Source organism: Toxorhynchites rutilus, chromosome 3 (assembly GCF_029784135.1).
Source record: "Toxorhynchites rutilus septentrionalis strain SRP chromosome 3, ASM2978413v1, whole genome shotgun sequence".
NCBI classification, from domain to species: domain Eukaryota; kingdom Metazoa; phylum Arthropoda; class Insecta; order Diptera; family Culicidae; genus Toxorhynchites; species Toxorhynchites rutilus.
Genome location: NC_073746.1, coordinates 57,630,956 through 57,650,044, shown reverse-complemented (window position 1 = coordinate 57,650,044; position 19,089 = coordinate 57,630,956). Strand labels below are relative to the sequence as shown.

General features: G+C 36.1%; 2 protein-coding genes across 4 annotated transcripts in view; both read right to left on the bottom strand.

The window, feature by feature from the left end:
• Positions 1–2,767: 2,767 nt before the first annotated feature.
• LOC129780147 (uncharacterized) lies at positions 2,768–3,653 on the bottom strand. The gene is made up of 2 exons (XM_055788130.1): positions 3,252–3,653; positions 2,768–3,186 (listed from the first exon to the last, which is right to left on the bottom strand). The coding sequence occupies exons 1-2, from the start codon at positions 3,628–3,630 to the stop codon at positions 2,852–2,854; spliced, it is 714 nt and encodes a 237-aa protein (XP_055644105.1). The 5' UTR covers positions 3,631–3,653; the 3' UTR covers positions 2,768–2,851.
• A 9,199-nt stretch (positions 3,654–12,852) lies between these two features.
• Positions 12,853–19,089, bottom strand: part of LOC129774829 (cyclic nucleotide-gated cation channel subunit A) — a 342,729-nt gene continuing 336,492 nt past the window's right edge. For all 3 annotated transcript variants that reach the window (XM_055778838.1, XM_055778840.1, XM_055778839.1), the window contains one exon: positions 12,853–18,250. In XM_055778838.1, coding sequence (XP_055634813.1) covers positions 17,992–18,250 — 259 coding nt within the window. In that variant the 3' untranslated portion in view covers positions 12,853–17,991. The remainder of the gene's footprint in view (positions 18,251–19,089) is intronic.

Below are 19,089 nucleotides of genomic sequence, written 5' to 3'. Positions count from 1 at the left end.
TCAACATAAGGTCGTATGAATAAAAAAAAGTATTTACTTATTCTGCCCGTTTCCAAGTAAAGTAAACTTTTCTAGTATTTACTTGAATCCGTATGAATAAAAGTTTACTTTACTAATTTGATTTTCGAATTCGAACATAGTTTTTACTTTGTCAAACATCTATCAACTGATTGTTTAGGTTTCGTTTCAAAACGTTTTTTTTTTTGGACAAAGCGTGAATTCGCGATGAAAAAGGAATAGTGTCGACGTCTGGTGGCGACTTTCAATTAGGGACCATAGTTTGGGTCCCTATCTCGTTAGTGTAATACCTATCATATTAGAAGACACGAAGCCAGTTTTCAAATGTTAAAATTTGAATGAGAATCACATCATATTATTTAATCACTTAAAACACTTTTTTCCGACTTTTATTTAACCCTTTGTCTATACATTTCCAACATCATTACATCATTACATCAAAATGAATGATAGTGTTTTCAGATCCAAAGTATGCTCATGAGCATACTTGATAATAACGAAGTAAATACTTGATGAATGCTGTTTTATTCATACGAAATCCGCTAAACATCCATTTTCGAAAAGTAAATACTTTGTTGTTTCTTTTGTTCATACCAAACGTAGTAAAAATTTAATCTCACTGCTCGACTGCTCGAATGAAGTAAAGTAAAGGTGAATTTTGTTTTTATTCATACGGCCTTTAATCTCCTTTTAGCTCGATACACTTGACCCAGCGATGCTCCAACTTCTTTAATTCATCTGAAAAATACGTTTTCTCGATATCTGCAAAGTAGGCCTCCAAATATGATGACCTCCTCTTCCGACTCAAATTTCTGCCCAGCGAGAGACTTTTCCAAGTTTGGAAACAAAAACAAGTCGCACGGGGCCAAATCTGGAGAATACGGTGGATGGGGCAGATGGGGAACTACAAAAGTGAGGGTGTTTGTTTATTTTACGCACTGAAAAGCGCGATTCGGTCGCAATTATTAATTTTATTTTATTTTTATATTCACTTCAGCCACTAAATGTCGTCAGTAGATGGTTAGAAAATTATTGTTTTGTATATTGCCGATGGTTTCAACAAGCGATTTTACAAAAGTCATAGATAATAGATTCGGAAATTTTAGGTTTGATGATGCATACCGGTTATTGATACTATGGAAAATTGCGATGAAATCGATATCATATCAAATTGGCTGATATCATTGATTATGTAGGGACCGATACGAGAAGGATCTGCAGTATTTTTAGCGCAAAACACCCTATTCGTCGTTTACTTAGTTGAAAAAAATTAAAGTTACAATACTTATAACAAGCCAATCCTCGTAATATACGTAGCACATTGTAAAATGATGATTTTCTAACCTTTTCAGCGTGGAAAGTATACATGAAACCGCAAAATTTGAAGATTAATTCTGATTTTTCTAAAAAATTTGAACGAAGTTCATACCAAAAAAACAAAACATTCTCATTTTACTCGCTGCGCCATCTGGTTGTAAATCCAACGTAAATTCGTCAATTGCGGCATCGGTAAAAAATGAATGAAATTGTATATCTATAACAGTGCCGCCCGTGGTGATAATTGGAAACGTGGACTTATGGGGTTTCTCAAACTGAGGTTTTTCAAGGGTACAAAAGGAAGGAAGGAAGGAAGGTATTGTATTATAGAGACTTTAAACTTTTGCAGTTCATTCGTCTCTAGCCTTGAGAAAGGCCCTTTGAAAACTCTACTCTATTCTACTCCAGCGCTACCACCTCCGCCCCCTTGCCTTGAGAAAGGCACTCGTCCAGCCCGTCCAGCAACGATGTTGTCCAGTCGGTGTCCACACAAAGAATGGGTACAAAAGCATACAATGTTCCAGTTAAATACTTCAAGAAAAAGGCATGATGAGCAGAGTTTAAAGAGTGATTTGAAAAGATCTTTGAGCCTCTAGTACGTAAGTATCTCCATTTGCCAAAAAGAGGCTGTTTTGTTGATTGGCAATGGGCCTTCTCATCCTCTTACAGTTGCGATTAAGAAAAAGCGTCATTTTGAGTCGACCAAATTCTAATCGTAGCACCCGGTAGGTAAACATCGCCGGTGTCCGTGGTTATGTTGAGTTATATTGATGCCGGACTGTCTTACATTTTCACCTGTATGGAGGAAGGAAAATTTAAATTGAAAATACTTTACGAAGTTACAGAGCTTCACAGTAGACCAAAATTTTACCCTTTTATATTTTAAGCAAACTCTGTATCGAAAAACTATTGGACGGATAAATACTAGTCGCTCTAATGACTTCTGACAATATTTCATTCCCATTTTACGACTAAAATATGAAAACACGCGCCTGCCGTGAAAAGAAAATGTGATTCATTTTCACATGCGTATGGGAAGCTGCGCTAGTGTATGTCGAGTAGTTTACTAGCAGATAAGGTTGTTTGGTTTGCTGATGGGTGTGCGTGAGCTCAAAGTCGCATATTTGGCGGCCGACGATGCTGCTTCTGATGTTTTGTCTAGAACTATCAACATTGATGAATCATTTGTCTGCTTTATGAAAACAAAAGCATTTCGTTCAATGAGGTTATTATGCCCAAATGTAACCATGATATAATCATTGCTAACATAAACACTTTTTAATACAACTCGCATCAAAAGGTTTTTCCAAAATCATAATGGCAAATGCTAGTAGAGAAATAAGTTAAATGGAAGATTAAGAAAATTATTTCAGTTTTGTGCTATTTTCAAGTATTCAATGAATGCATAATTGTATTTTGAATGCAAATGCTTGCTGATATTTTTTGCACTCTGCTACTCAATCTGATTTTGCTATCCGCCAGAAGGGGTCTCTCGTGCCAACTTGTATGCAATGTTTCAACCAACTCCATATGGTTTCAACTTCCTTCCATTGACAACCCCAGCGCTCCTTCTAGACACAATACCACCTCGTTTGCTTGGGTGAACGTCAACCACTTCCCGACTCGGATCGTACAGTCCCAAAAAGGCGTTGCAATTAGAACAGTGCAAGTGGTGCTTGGTAGGGGAGGTAAAAACATACGGTAGGAAACAAAACGGCCAACATGTCATTATACACATTGATCCCCAGTGGGATCGGGTGTACTTATTGGCGGAGGAACGCACCGTAGGGAACTGGCGTACGCCACATTCTGGACAGGTGACTCGGGAATGCGCTGGGCGCCACTGTGCCACTGTAAGTGAGACACACGTTGTAAGTGTGTGGAATGAACCTCAACTGTATTCGAAATATAGTTACCCGTAGTTTTGTAATATATTTTTCTTCCTCTGAGCTGACTCCCGATGAAATCTTGCTTGCGGGGAAGATTTTCATCGGCTTTTTGATCGTTACTTGGTCGGGGAACTCGTTTTTCCAGCGGGACCCTAGGTTGCCTTGATTCCCGGGGAAAATCATCGATCGTTTCCGGCGCATTGTGGATGTTTTCATTTTGATAGTCGACATTCTGATAATTGTCCCCTAGGGGTGAACCGTGATGGATTCGCTGTTTTACAGCATGCGCTATCACGAACTGCTGCTCAGGATGATTCTCGGTCAGATGGCGTATTAGTAAAGACGTTCCCGGTTGGTTGTAGTGTATAGTTTCATTACACAACGTGCATTTCGCAAAGCCACTCATAATTTTGCAAGCTACCACAGGTTTTTTTTTGTTTATCTTTTAGACAGTTTAACCGAATAAACATAAGAGGCGCCTTCTTTGTTGAGATGATTATCGTGAACCACGGGAAATTCAACGGCTATAAATTGGCATTTTTTGATTGACGTTTGACGCGTGCAATTAAAATTTAATGGTAGCTTTAAGAAATGGTTCATTCCCTTCCGCTTTCGTATTTGATATAAAGACGGATTTAAGATGTTCCCTGCGTCTTGCAAGAAATTCAAACATCATTAGACAACATATTCCGCAGCCAAAGAGATAGATTTACATGACGTACGTGCATAGGGTTTTATTTTTCATGTGTCATTAAAGCTCTAACAATTATTTTTTGATATGTTTACGTCATAATTTGTGTACTGTTTTCTGAAATCCTAGAACGTTTCAGCTTAAGTTTAAGAAATATTTAACAAATTGTCAGATGTTTTGCTCGAGATTAGATGTCCGTATGAATAAATTCTCGTTCTGGTTGATTTATTATGCAACATGAATAGAAGTTATAATGAGGAAAATAATTGTAAGATGAGACCAATTGTGAACCTGTTCTGGTTGAGAAATGGATGATAAGCGTTGCTCGTCGTTACCTATTTGTATCCTGTGTAGACTGCATTGTTCAGTATAGACTCGGGTTTGATTTCCATTCGTGTATTATTAGGAAATTAATCTTAAGGCATTGTCAACGCCAGGTTATTTGAATTGTGCGGATGCTTATATTTTAAATTTGATGAAGCCCCAGCACACAGGTAGAATCTGTACGCACTGTTCGTTTTACTGAAGCGCTCCTACTGGTCAGCTCGGAAATGTTTTGACAGCAACTGCTCGCCCGGTAAAAAGTTACAGGAGACGAATTTCATGACAACTCGACTGGCCGTTGGCAGCATCCAAGTCGCTTATATCAATGTATAACAGGTGAAGCAACATCATCACTTCATTAAGAAGAGGATTACGGTTTGTGGAGCGGGGGTTGTTTGTTTTGTTATTGATAGGATACGCCATTTTTTCATTTCCACATGCGAGAGTAGTGGAAATGAGAATGAAATTCTACAAAATCATCCCTTCTTTTTCACATAAATTCGCGAAAGCCGAACATAGTAGGCATCGTTCGAATAAGCGTCGTAGCAGTTTGTAGAGAGCCGCCGGCAGCGTTCAGATGCTGTTTGTAAACAATACCGACAGCAATTCCAATATGGCTGAAAGTGCATTTCATATGATTGTTTCACCTGGTATATTTATACCAGGTGAAACAATCATTTTTACGAAAAAATACCAAAAATTTTTTGGAAAAAAATTTCGCTGAAAAAAGATATTTTTAAAATAAAATTTCATTTTTCTCAAAAACGTATTTTCTTAAAATTCCCAAAAATATATACATGAATAGGCCTTAAAAATACAACTAATCCTAATTTTGTTTAAAGTCAATATAGCCATATAGTGTATTCGACAAAGTTTTAGATCTAATAAAAATGTGAATTTTTGTCGAAAACCTCAACTTTCTATCTGTTATAGTTGCAGGAATATAAGTCATTTTTGGATGAAGACTCCTGAAAAAAATAATGTTTTGCTCGTAACATTTTTGTGTGTAAATTCTCACGTTTGACATTAAAAATTATCAAAATTTTTTTTGTAAAATTAAAATTCCTTTTTCTCTAAAAAATATGCTTTCAAAATCCTGAAAGAAATAGATATAAATAGCCCTTAAAATTTCCAACAATTTTTCCATACATCGGTCGATTGACACATTTACATGGAAAAAGTTTTTCGAACAACAACTTTTTCATGTTTTTCTTTGAAAAATGCATTTAATGTTCAATTCGTAACTTTTTTTTTGTATAAATTATCGCATTTTAAATGCTCTGCTAACTTTTCTCTAGTTAGAAACATGTCAAGAACATGCCAAACGAGAAAATTTACACACAAAAATGTTAACAGCAAAACATTCTTTTTTTCACGAGTCTTCATACGAAAATAACTTATATACCAAAAACTATAAAAGGTAGAAAGTTGATGTCTTCGACAAAAGTTTATATGTTAACAAGATCTAAAACTTTGTCGAACACACTATATCGCTATCTTGACTTTAAACAAAATTAAGTTAAGTTGTATTTTTTTCAAAGAAAACATGAAAAAGTTGTTCGAAAAACTTTTTCCCTGTAAAAGTGCCCATCTTTCGATGTATGGTAGACTTGTTGGAAATTATAAGGGATATTCATATATGTATTTTTGGAAATTTAAAAAAAATACGTTTTTGAGAAAAATGAATTTAAATTTTTAAAATAACTTTTTTGTCAGCGAAATTTTTTTTCCAAATTTTTTTCAGTTATTTTTTTAGAATTTAAACAATTTACTACATTTCATCCTTTGACAAGAATTTTGTAGGTATCATAGTTTTTAAGTTATATTTTTTTGTAAACAAATTAAGAAAAAAAATTGGCACGTTACGGTGATTATGTAGAAAAATAGAAAATAAAACGTAGATTACTTCATTAAGAAGAGGATTACGGTTTGTGGAGCGGGGGTTGTTTGTTTTGTTATTGATAGGATACGCCATTTTTTCATTTCCACATGCGAGAGTAGTGGAAATGAGAATGAAATTCTACAAAATCATCCCTTCTTTTTCACATAAATTCGCGAAAGCCGAACATAGTAGGCATCGTTCGAATAAGCGTCGTAGCAGTTTGTAGAGAGCCGGCGGCAGCGTTCTGATGCTGTTTGTAAACAATACCGACAGCAATTCCAATATGGCTGAAAGTGCATTTCATATGATTGTTTCACCTAATATATTTAGAGGCGCCTTGGGCAGCACCATCTCATTGTTACGAAAAAATACCAAAAATTTTTTGGAAAAAAATTTCGCTGAAAAAAGATATTTTTAAAATAAAAATTCATTTTTCTCAAAAACGTACTTTCTTATAATTCCCAAAAATATATACATGAATAGGCCTTAAAAATACAACTAATCCTGTAAAAGTGCCCTTATTTCGATGTATGGTAGACTTGTTGGAAATCATAAGGGATATTCATATATGTATTTTTGGAAATTTAAAAAAATACGTTTTTGAGAAAAATGAATTTAAATTTTTAAAATAACTTTTTTGTCAGCGAAATTTTTTTCCAAAATTTTTTCAGTATTTTTTTTAGAATTTAAACAATTTCCTACATTTCATCCTTTGACAAGAATTTTGTAGGTATCATAGTTTCTAAGTTATATTTTTTTGTAAACAAATTAAGAAAAAAAATTGGCTTTTTCCAAAAAGTAGTCTAATTGTTTTTTGAATATTTCAAGTATGCAAAGTTGCTTGAATGAACCATGGCTTTACACCCACAACGTTTCACTACTATCTGAGATGATGCTGCCAACTCTTAAGACGAGTTGGTATGAAATTCGTCAGGAGGGTTGTGTTCTAGACACGACCGCATAGTTGACGTAGGATTACGTTAGGCTATCTGGACGTGTTTGAAAAACTACAATCATAAACTTTTTGATAACAATTTGGTGACCCTGAAAAGGGCCGTTTTGTTTGACTGTTAGGGATTGTTTGTTCACTCCACCAGTGTTATAATCCAGCGATGATGACAGAAGAATGACGATTAGTCGTTAGATAATGCATATCACGATGAAAGATGCTGAAGTAGAATCATATATACTGCCCTCTGTGGCTCCTCCGTTCTGTATGGATGGAATAAGAAAAGTATATATGGATGGTGAATTCCATGCAGGAGAACCAACGCTGTTAGATACAGCCAATCTCATCCTTTCTCGGTAACATTTTACTCCTTGGGCATCAGTGTTAGATAGTTGTTTTAGCTCCTGTTTTAGTCAAAATAATCTCGATCCGTTATTTCTGCCGTACGGTGGATTTTCCAAATCTGATAAATGTGGTATGTAGCTTACAAAATGCTTGACGTAATGCAATCAATAACTCGAAATCTTTGATTTTGCGATTTTGCTTAACACCGACCATATGATTATCATTGCCGCTTGAAAAGTACACTTTTTTGTCGATGGACAGTAAAACATCACTAAAGCGGTTAGTATGGACTGACCAATTAGTTCAAGAATAATCGCCGTAACGTTCGAGGCATTTTTCATAGCGTGGCACGAGTTTTTCCATTCCGAGCACGAAGTGCGTAGCGTCCAACTTTTAGAAACACAATGTAACTGAGTCACGTATTTCTTTAGTGTTATCAAATCGTTGACCACCGAACGCCTGTTTCATCACCGGGAATAAGTGATAGTCGGTAGGGACGAGGGCTGGGGGGTAAGGAGGATGCTCGAACACAGTCCATTTGAATTTTTTCAATTTCTCTTGAGTTACGGGAGCAGAATGGGGCCGCGCATTATCGTGGATGAGGAACACTCCTTTCGTCAATAAACCTGGCCTCTTGTTCTTAATGGCGGTTCCTAATCGGTCCAAAACTTTACAATAGTACGGTGATGAAACAGGCGTTCGGCAGTCAACGATTCGATAACGCTGAAGAAATTCGTGACGCAATTACATCGTACTTCAAAAAGTTGGACGCTACGCACTTCGCGCTCGGAATAGAAAAACTCGTGCCACGCTATGAAAAATGCCTCGAACGTTACGGTGATTATGTAGAAAAATAGAAAATTAAACGTAGATTACGAAAATCACCTTATTTTTTGTCCAAAGTTTATTTTTTCGCGATTTTTAAGGCACTGAAACTTATTTTTTGAACAACCCTCATAGCTATTTTTACTGCGAACAGATGCTGATGATTTGTATATCAATCGTATTGGAAATTCTCTTCGATACCCGGAAAATGGTTGAAATAAATAAAAAGGAGAATCATACTCATATTTCCATAGCCATGAAGTATATCTTTTATATACTACAGCGAATGGGACGTGCGTAAATCGCTCGCTCGTATTATAAATGCAGCGTTCGTTCGTACGGACATTGTGTAGAGAGAAGATATTACAAACTAACTCCGTCAGTTTATAGATTATTCAAACAGCAGTCTCTTCTAATACTAATGCCTTTTACGATTGGCTTGATCACGTCTATTCAATTCTTGATTGAGTATGATTTGATAAAAATGAAATTTTAAATCGTAGCGAAGCACCAACATATTTTAGTACAGACCGTCTCGATGACTGTTGAAATGAAACTCTTTCACTTTTTCGGGAGTTGTTCATCTTCTATGCCGTCCAATTGAGCTTCCTGTGGCAATCATACGAATCAACCACCCACGTTTGAATTGCTTCAAGGCAGTATTCTAGTCTAGAAATTTGAGGAACAAACAGCTTTTTTTTCTTCCTAGACCAGCACTCAAGACCACCCCCTTGAAGGACTTTTCGAAAATCCTATTATTCCAAAATAATGATTTTTTATTAATAATAAATAAATAAATAAATAAATAAATAAATAAAAAAAAATAACTAAATAAGTTAATAAAAAATCATTATTTTGGAATTTTACAATTTTTAAAATCGGTAAACGTAAATATGTTTTGAACAGCATTTTTTTTCTTCAAACGACCACCATTTTGTCAAAAACTATGTTTTTGATTTATCTGAGGTTCATGTGATAGCGGCATCTTTACTTATTCAGTATCTGTTCGATTTTTTGTTTCAGATTACCAGAAGAGCTGGAATCGTGTACGCCATGGCACTATTTTTTTGAATCCCCTCACTTCATCAGCTTGTAATTGATTATAAATATAATTCTAATTAGGAATATTTTTTCCTTTAATTTTTTGTTGTATTGTTAATAGACATATAAACAAATTATGATACAATGGATGGTAAAAATATTCTTTGTTTTATTTCTCCGGTGTTCGAAAAAAACATCAAAAATTCGTGCCTCTACACCTCTACACCTTAAACATAGGGGACCAATGCTGGGCGGGGAAAGGCAAAATGTCTACTGAAGCCTCTTTGTTTCGCAATCTCTGACCGATTGCTTAACACTCCTATACTCGCGCATTGGTCTGTCAGACCGAGAAATCAAAAGTTCTTTCATTTTTCAGAAGATATCAACACTACGACTTTGCGATTCGCTCTAGTTTCGTTATTCGTCGTTCGTCATCGTTTAACGTATTGCATGTGTTGGTACAAAGGGGACGTGTGCCACTTTTTTAACACTTTCGGTCTGACACACCGACGCGAGTATAGGAGTAACTTTTTTGGACAAGTGCCTTTTTTGATATTTTAGAATATTGTTGAATGAAATGTATAAATTATTGTTAGTGGCATGGAATATTTATTGAATATAGTGCATAAGATTATTACCGGACTATTCTTTTTTGATTTTAGTCACTTTTGTAACTGGATTGAACGGATCCATATATTAACTATTCATCGTTAGATTCATACGTGCAAAAGCAAGATATAAATGTTTGGTTTTCATATATTTATTCGCGAAATACAATAGTCACACATATACACATTTGTGAAAGAATTGTAAACAGTAAACTATAAACTAATCGGTAGCTTATGGTAATTTTTAACAGTTACAGTTTCGGGGATATTTTTTTTATAATGAACAATATCGACAAGAAAACAAGAAAAAGAAAAGGAAGTTCCTAGAAATTCTTTTATATCATCTTTTTATGCCCCATCTATAAAAAGGCATTAATTCTTAGTTTACCAAGAAAACAGAGAAAAAGAATATTAGAAATATGCAAACTTTGTATTCCAGAACCTTTATCATCTGGTAATTATCAAGAAGGTCGTTATACTTTCTCCTCTTCGATAAAAGACCCGAAAAACACGCAACAACTGCATGAAATGTAAAAAAAAACATTGTTTCGAGCATGTAGTTATGGTATGTTCTAATTCTTACTCCAATGAAACCACAATCGATTAATACGTTTGTATGTTATTTTATAAATCTCCATGAATTATATTCAGTTGTTTAATTTTAATTAATATCAGTGAAAAATTCGAATTTCGTTATTTGTGTTGGAATATCCAAAAATACTCTATTATAAGGAGGCTGAATTAGATGACTGTTAAAACATAATATGACGAAGAAAACATATATTTTTGCGTTTTTTTCATTCAATCATACCCTCTTCTTGAAATAAATGCCAATAAAGCCTGAAAAATACACAATGTCAACATTACAGAGAAGTTCAATTTTCGGTCTGTGACACCGTGCGCGAGTATACGTGTTATGATTTTGCACGCGAGTACAGGAGGGTTAAAAAGGGCACAGATGAGGTAACCCGATGTTCATCCGACCGAAATCTTATAGTGGTTGCAAATGGGATCTAAATATGGTAATAGTGTTACTGTTCGTGCAAAAAGTGTAGAGAAATTCAGACATAACTAATCATATTTACACTTTACACTTCAATAGCAAATCTTTCTTCTCTTTTATGTTGAAGAATTCTCGTAAAATCATCAACATTAACAAAAACTTCAGTGGCAGATACATCATTTCTTTCTGATCTCTTGAATAAATGTTTGGCAAGTCACTAACTAATCTCTAGTAAGAAACAGTTTTAAGCATGGTTTCTCAAATAAATCGGAGTAAAATAGGACATTATTATAAATATTTTTATACTCAAAATACGGTACAAATTGAGGGGCTCAAAATGAAAGGGATGTAAATGACATCATCGATTTCTCTACATCGACTCTCTCTTTTGGTCATAATATAGCTGCAAACTCATTCCCATCTGTATTTGACAATATGGAAGATAGGCCAGAACCTCATCTATTGGATTCTATAGCAAACTCAAATTGGAACGTTTTTGCAGTTGAGTTATTAACTAATGAGAAAGTTGATGAAGAGAAATCGCATTTACACCCCTTTCATTCTAAACCTCTCAATTGATTCAAGAACGGGACAATCAAAAATGGTCGAAAAAACGGTACTTTCTTGTTTAAAACGGTACGTTTGGTCAGTTTATGTTAGCAGGAAATACACCAAGCAGCAAACACCAGCAAAAACCACCAAAAGCAATAAACTCCGACACTGCGGTAAACTGCAAATGCCGCATATAACTGTACAGGAGCAAAGACTGCCACAACGCCTAAATCCCAATGGATAGATGGCCTTTCATTTCCTTTGCTCAGTTAATGAGGGAAATTCGCAGAAAATTACCATAAACTGTTTCGGTGCGCTAATCGGTACGACTTTCTCGATTCGATATTCAAAGCGCGGTGAATGAAATCCTGCCTGTCCTGCGTTGAATGGTCCATGAGGAGGACTCTTGTGGACGAACTTAATCCAAACTCCTTCTACACATGTCTTGCGAAAGACAATTCATTCACGCTCGGCACTCGACCAGCAGCTATGTTGCTTCGGTGACCATCAAATGAGGTTCTTGGTGACAGGAATCCACGATTGCTACCTCCTTTTATACCAACTAAACGTGTTATGCGCTCCCTTGATCCAGAAACCATGCAAACTATGAAAAACAAATCGATAATTACGAATTCAAAATCAATTTTTTTGCGAGTGAAACATTTTTACAAAAAAGACTAGCTAATTGACTTGAATTTGATTCATCGATCATATGAGTCGGTCCAGTAGTTCAAAAGATATGATTTAAAAAATGCAATGCATTGCTGTTCGGAATATGAGTGACAGTAATGGTGTTCGCAATTTGAGACAAAAGTGATTAAACAAACTTTTGATTTATCACTATGAAAATGTATTTGTAAATCAATTTATTGTAGTCGAATGAAAAAGAAGGCTCTATTGTATCCAAAAATCAATTTAATTTTGCGAAAGAGTACCATTTTGAGTAATGAGACACTGTTCAATGGCCATCAAAGCTTAAGTGTTCGGAATTTGAGACAAAAGCACAACAAAAACAACAACTGAAATTGAATTCACGGTTTTCAGAAACATGTGACGTATGCGACTCATATCAGCAGAAAATCAATAATCAAACTGCTTTTGCGAGTCCACCATTCAAAACGCGAGATTTCCGATTGCTTGAGATTTTCCAATTGTATGATAGTTAGCTTCATAAAATATATTATTTTATTCATTGTAATGAATTGTAAATAAAATGCCCAAATCGGTTGATGCAAGAATCTCGTAAATTCATCCGGAAATGACTGAGCAATAATTTTGAGTACAAGCGGAAGTTTATTTTTTCGACAGATTATAAACGCGTACGGATTCACGTACAGACACAGATGCGAAAAGCATGGATATTTGTTTCGGAATCATTCATAAGAAAATAATATCTCTGATTCACCTTGTTTTTATTATCCTTCTCTTTCGCTTTATCACTTTTATCTGCGCTTCATGTATGGTTTTACTTCCGTTGGGTTCAATTTTAATACCGCTGTTTTATAATTGATCATTTTCGCGAGATAAGTTCTCCAATTTTCTTGTCACAATCATCGTAAATATTTCCTATAACTTTCTAACTTTTTTTTCCTACAAACTTGTATGTTTACTTCTGTTACATTGTTACTTGCACCGGGTTTGTTTTTTGTTATTTATTTTAAAATATATAAATATGACTTTTGTTTATAGCTACACCGTTTTGTAGTTCAACATTCGTTTTACAAATATCATTCGTTTTGTTTCTTCAATGCTTAGTGTGTGTGTGTGCTGTTTTACTATCTCAGAACATTTCCATTTGTCTGTTTTTTTTTCTTCGTTTAGGAGCTTTGTTTAATAGATTCAAGTTTTAGTTCCTCACATGATGTAGTGTTATTGTTGCCCTTCTTCTACTAGTTGCTTCAGTTAAATCTCTCGCCAAAGACACTTATTCGATACGAGCTAATATTATGATGCGAACAGTGGAATCTGCTTGCAGCCTTTTCCGCTTCTGCATGTTTGCTTTTTTTGGTTTCATTGGTTATTCGGGTTGAAGTATATTGAAAAGTGAGAGCGAGGGAAGAAAAAGGTCGATTTGGGTTCCCTAGTAACTAGTAACAAACACGGTAGCATGTCAGGGTTCTTTTTTATCTGTTGGCAATGTAATATTACATAGTAAAATATTTGTTATTAGCTAATAGATTGCTACATATACACTACTGCTTATAGTGTTAATTGTGCCTTTTGGGGATACATCAAAACTTGGAACTAAACATCGGTGACTAATTGTATGACGTGAATGGTAATTTGGAATTGATCGCCTTTTTGTATTATTTTGTCCGATTAACACTAACAATTGTTATCAAAAGATATGTATTTGATTCAATTTATCAATCAATTTTAAATCATCTGGTAGAAACACAAAAACGTGGAATGTATTTTGGGAGAGGTTATTTTATTTCCAGTTATACATTTGAGAGATTCAGTGAACAGTGATACCAACCAAATAGTATGTTCAACCACTGGAGCTGGAGAAATTGTCGTTGGCTACAAACCAATTTGGTTGTCAATTTAACAATTCTTTGCCCAATGGATGACTTCAGTTTAGAGAAATGCTTTATATTGTTGTTGTTTTTCTTACAGTGGGAAGGAAAATGTATTATTTTTCTACTTATCGTATACCAAAATATATCTATACTTTGTAAAGATAGATCGGTCTCCACATCTGCTTACCGTAAAGTAACATTTTATAGTATCTCTAATTATTCTTGCATTAATAAAAACATTTTACTTTTGATCGTCCATAACTACATGCTATCATTAGTTGCACACAACGATCATTTATGAACGTTTCTCTCAAATCCGTTCATCGCTTGTTCTATACCCGTTAGTTTATACCTCATAGTTATAGACTGAAAGTATGAGACGACCTTTCGTCGTACTTAGTCTAACGTTAGGTTTATGTCATCTTATCACAATCAGTAAGTACAAAGAATGAAAACAAAAAACTTTCGAGGCACATTAGTACACTTTTTCTTTAGGTTTGTTCTTTTTTCTCGGTAAAATTACAATGTGGCGTTGTCCGACTGATTTTCAAATTTTTTTATCATTGGCGGAGGAATTTGTTGAGTTTTCGCAGGCGAGGTGATTGTGGAATGGATATATATTTGTTGGTCTGCCATACAAATGAAACACAAATTTCTGAATTTCTCGAGAATTCATCAAGTAAATGAAACGAAATTTGCCGTGTGGAGGTTTTAAGGTGCAATAAATGTTTTTACGGTAGTGAGGCACTCCACCCCCCTCTCTAAGAGGGGTCTGCCATAGAAATGAAACACAAATTTCTGCATTACTCGAGAATTTATCGGACAAATAAAATTCAATCTGGCATGTGGAGGTTTTAGGGGGCAATAAATGAATCTGTGAGGGGGGGGGGGGAGGTGTTCTGCAATACAAATGGAACACAAATTTCTGCATTACTCGAGAATTAATCAAGCAAATAAAACCTAATTTGGCATGAAACGCAACGGTTATTTGCAAGTGGTTGAAAAATCTTGAAAGAGAATTGTGTCTGAAAATAATCTGATATTGTAATGTCGAGTTTTGGTAGAAGTACTAGGAATTTTATAGTAAAAGGTAATTTTAAAGGGTAGACTAGAAGATCAATGAATAATTCTGCGATTGGACCCATGAGCAGCGCTTAGTAAGAAAACGTGGATGTGATAACATCAAGCAATTGAAACCAAATTTGGCATGTGAAGGTTTTAGGGTGCAATAAATGTTTCTACGGTGCTTAGACACTTCTCCCCCTCCCTAAAGAGGGGCTGCCCTACAAATGAAACAAGAATGTCTGCATAACCCGAAAAATAATCAAGCTCCTATGTTTCAAACTAACCGGGCAATCGGTGGAACATAGGTTTGCTTCCGACGGCGGGTCGGTGGCCGACTCGGATTGCGTCACCTCGGCGGCTTGGGGCAGCCTCGGTTCTTTATCCTCGTTAAATGGGGACTTCCATTACTTTCTCCTCACAACAAATTTCATCACGAAATAATAAATTCATGATAAAAAGTACAATTTTTTTAATGAACTCTTTTCACATTTCCATGGCATTTATGCTTTACATTTTTATGTTAAAATTACCTGCTTAATTTTCGAAATATTCCATAACCCGTGCTTATTTTAAATGATATGTTGGTCTTAAAAAGCAATACGGGAAGGAAAGAGGACGACATGTCAGTTGTGCCTGTTGTGAAGTCATCAACATTATTTTTGAATTTCCTCATTACAATTTCCCATTTTACTTCGCATTTTTGTTGCTCTTTCATGTTGTTTTGATTTAATCTTATTTATCAACAGGAGATTCGACAAAACTCATAATCTGATTTGTCGGAATATTTCCTTCTTCATTCGGGTAAACGTTCCACTGCTCTGCTCTGCAAGACACATCGGGCTGCTGTTCTATAAATAACCCAACAATGATCAATCAACTGTCTCCGCTGTCCAGTGGTCTAACTGGATAATGGAAGAACAGAAAGAATACTCTTACGCCTAAATGGCTACTGTGTAAATGTATCATATGCAATGGAATAGAAGGAATATTGGCAAATGGCAACCGTGTAATGTGCTAATTATAGATATGATAACCATGTGACATGTACACGATTAAAATTCGGCTCTGTTACAGCTAAAATGCTAATGAGCCTAAAAAATAAATAAATGGGATAAAAAAATTTAAAAAAATATGTTACGAGCAAAAAAAAAAACCCACAAAACATTCATCGCATATATCACTGACTGTTGCAAACCAATGGAATTACCAAAAATAAGATCAATAAATAAATTGAAGGTAATGTTCCGAGTTCGGTGGGATAAGCAAGGAGCACATCCTGTACCGTAACTTACTAAATTCGAACGAGATTGTGACTGCTAATGTATGCAAACATCATTTGTACAAATTGAATAATCTCTAACAATCTTTAACGAATAATAGGCGCAAAATTATTCTGCTTCGTCGCCAAGATCCTTCTGCACTTCTGTGTGCATGATGGCATGCAAAACTGGCTCGTGTCACATGGTCAAGCAAAATGTTGATAAAACTAAATCAAGATTATTCAAAAGAAATTTATAAAATCTTGACAAATCGTGTATTTGAATATTGAAGTGAGGAATCTATGTATTTAACGTAAAGTAACCGACATTCAAGAATTAATTTTGCTCAATTTGAAGACTCTCATGGCACTAAATGGAAGTTTCTTATGAAATGAAGCAACTCGTTCCACGAAAAAGAGGGCTTGGTATGCGCCCGGATTCACGTCCATTGATCGCGTTTCGCTCCGGTAGCATCGCTGACCATACATAAATCAAATATCGCTTGTTTGAAATTGGATTATCGATACATCTGCCGTCATCAGCCCATGCTGGCTCATCAAGAGCATTAAACGTGAACGAAATGAAATACCATTAACCCAATTTGTGAAATCGGACAAAGTTCCCCACAATTGTGACAACGCGTGTTCGCGTTGGCAGAAGCAGTAAGACATACCAAACGTGTCAGTCTGGCCAGTGCTAATGCGGCAGTACAAAGCCAGGACTTGCTACTGAGATCCATCTTATTGAAGTTTGCTAAGCCTTCAATGATTGATGAATCATCAGGGATGTGAGAAACACCGATAAGCTTTACTACGCGAACCATATCTATGCTCTGTGTTTAGCCGGAACATGATTTTGTTGATTTATCGATGGGCAAAAGAAGAGGAACGAAAGTATTACTTGCGTATTACTATTCTAGAATGCGCCCAGCTTCATTAATGTAATTAATGATACTTTCAACTTGATTCGCATTTGTGGTTGAACTAATATTCGATTCATTTTTCGCATTGTGGTTTGCTAATTTACGGCACATTTGTGCAACGGTGATATAATACCGATCAACCAAACACTATTTACTTACAAATAACTGTGTCCAACATAATCCGTTTATCGCGAAACCACATTCTGTGATTACATCGCAGACCGCCATATTCCCCGGGGTACATTTACACCCACCAAAAGCACCGATTCAATGGCACTATCGAAGCTTTATTTTTTCATATTTTTCCCTCCAATATCGACCACCCAAACCCACTCCAACACATTCCTCCGCCGAATGCCGAGTGTATATTCCGCTCCGGATGTGCTATAAAAATTTAATATTCAAAGCACACATTTCCTTAAGATTAGATATAAATATTCGAGTAATGATGGACCATTTTCATACACACCATCAGGACAACCGGGAGAACCGGGCTGAACGCTTCCTGCCACGTTGACAACGCTACTCCCCCGCTGCAAAAACGCGAACGATGCGAACGACTCCAATGTCCTCCACGATGGCATCTGTTCTAGGACAATCATCGTCACTACCGTATTCTTCCGAGTCATCAAAGTCGTCATAGTCACGTTCTCAGACTGTTGCTGCTGCTCGAGTGCCGCATCCTGGCCACTTTTTCTGGCGGTGTTGGTGATGACCGTGACTGCTGTTGAAACGCCGATTTGCCAGGAATGAAGAGTGGAAGAATGGCGGATGCATATTCATAACGTATTTTGCTTGCCACTATCGCCGTTGGACAGGGCTGCTGCTGCCGCTGCCGATGACGAGTGTGATTTGCGTCGATTCTGGGCCGACCTTTGCTGAACGCGACTTCCGCCCACTCCTGCTGATGCTGATGCTGTTGCTGTCGTTGACGCCGACGTGGGTGCTTGCCGGGAGGCACCTCCTCCGCTATCGCCGCTCCCGCTTCCACTGTTGGATTGGTGATGGTTCGAGCGCCGCTTCGGCGATGTCACGGCTCTGTTCCGGAAGAGAAGAATGAAAATGCTATAATGCGGGGAAAAACAGGGGGAAGGAACATTTCGAAATCCGGTGGTAGAAAAAAGGATCTAGGTTAGCAATGATTGCAATTCTATTTTCGCTTCCGGGTGCTTTCATTTTTACATTCTGCCGATTGTGCTCTGTTAGTCACTGATGCGAAGATTATTGACAGCGTTGCCGGATGGTCGGCGGGAAATCGCTTTGGTTCGTTTGTTATGAATTCACTCTTGAAATTATCTCTGATACGGTTACTGATTTTTGCGAAAGGTTCTACATATATTTATGGTCTACATTTGACTCACAACTAAACCGAACTTTCAGGTGTTGGGAAAAATGCAAAACGCTATCTGAATTAATAATACACTCGACAAAAAATTTAGAGAAACCTTTTGCAACATTCAGTTTTTTACAGGTTTGAAATTCTTTAACTTTGTGAACAATCGGTAGCTTGACGTAGGACTATAATCGTTTGTAGTTCAGGAATCTGCAATTTACTCTTCTGATACCGTCGAGGGGGTGAAAATGGGTCAAAAATGGTAGTTTTCGAACTTTTTGTTGAATAACTATCGTAAATTAGAGTAAAAAGCAATTCTGATGACGTAGAAATGTTCTCTAATAATGAACTCTTGTAAGTGTTTGAGGAATTGTTGAATAATATTAATTTTTCACTGAACTACGATTAAATGAAAGTTGACCCTTAGAGGGGGTGACAATGGGTCAAAGAAGTGAATATTACTTTCTATTAAGAATTGTGTTTAGAAATCAATTTCTCAATAATTTCAATATAATTTAACAACATGTGAGTGTCTTCAATTATT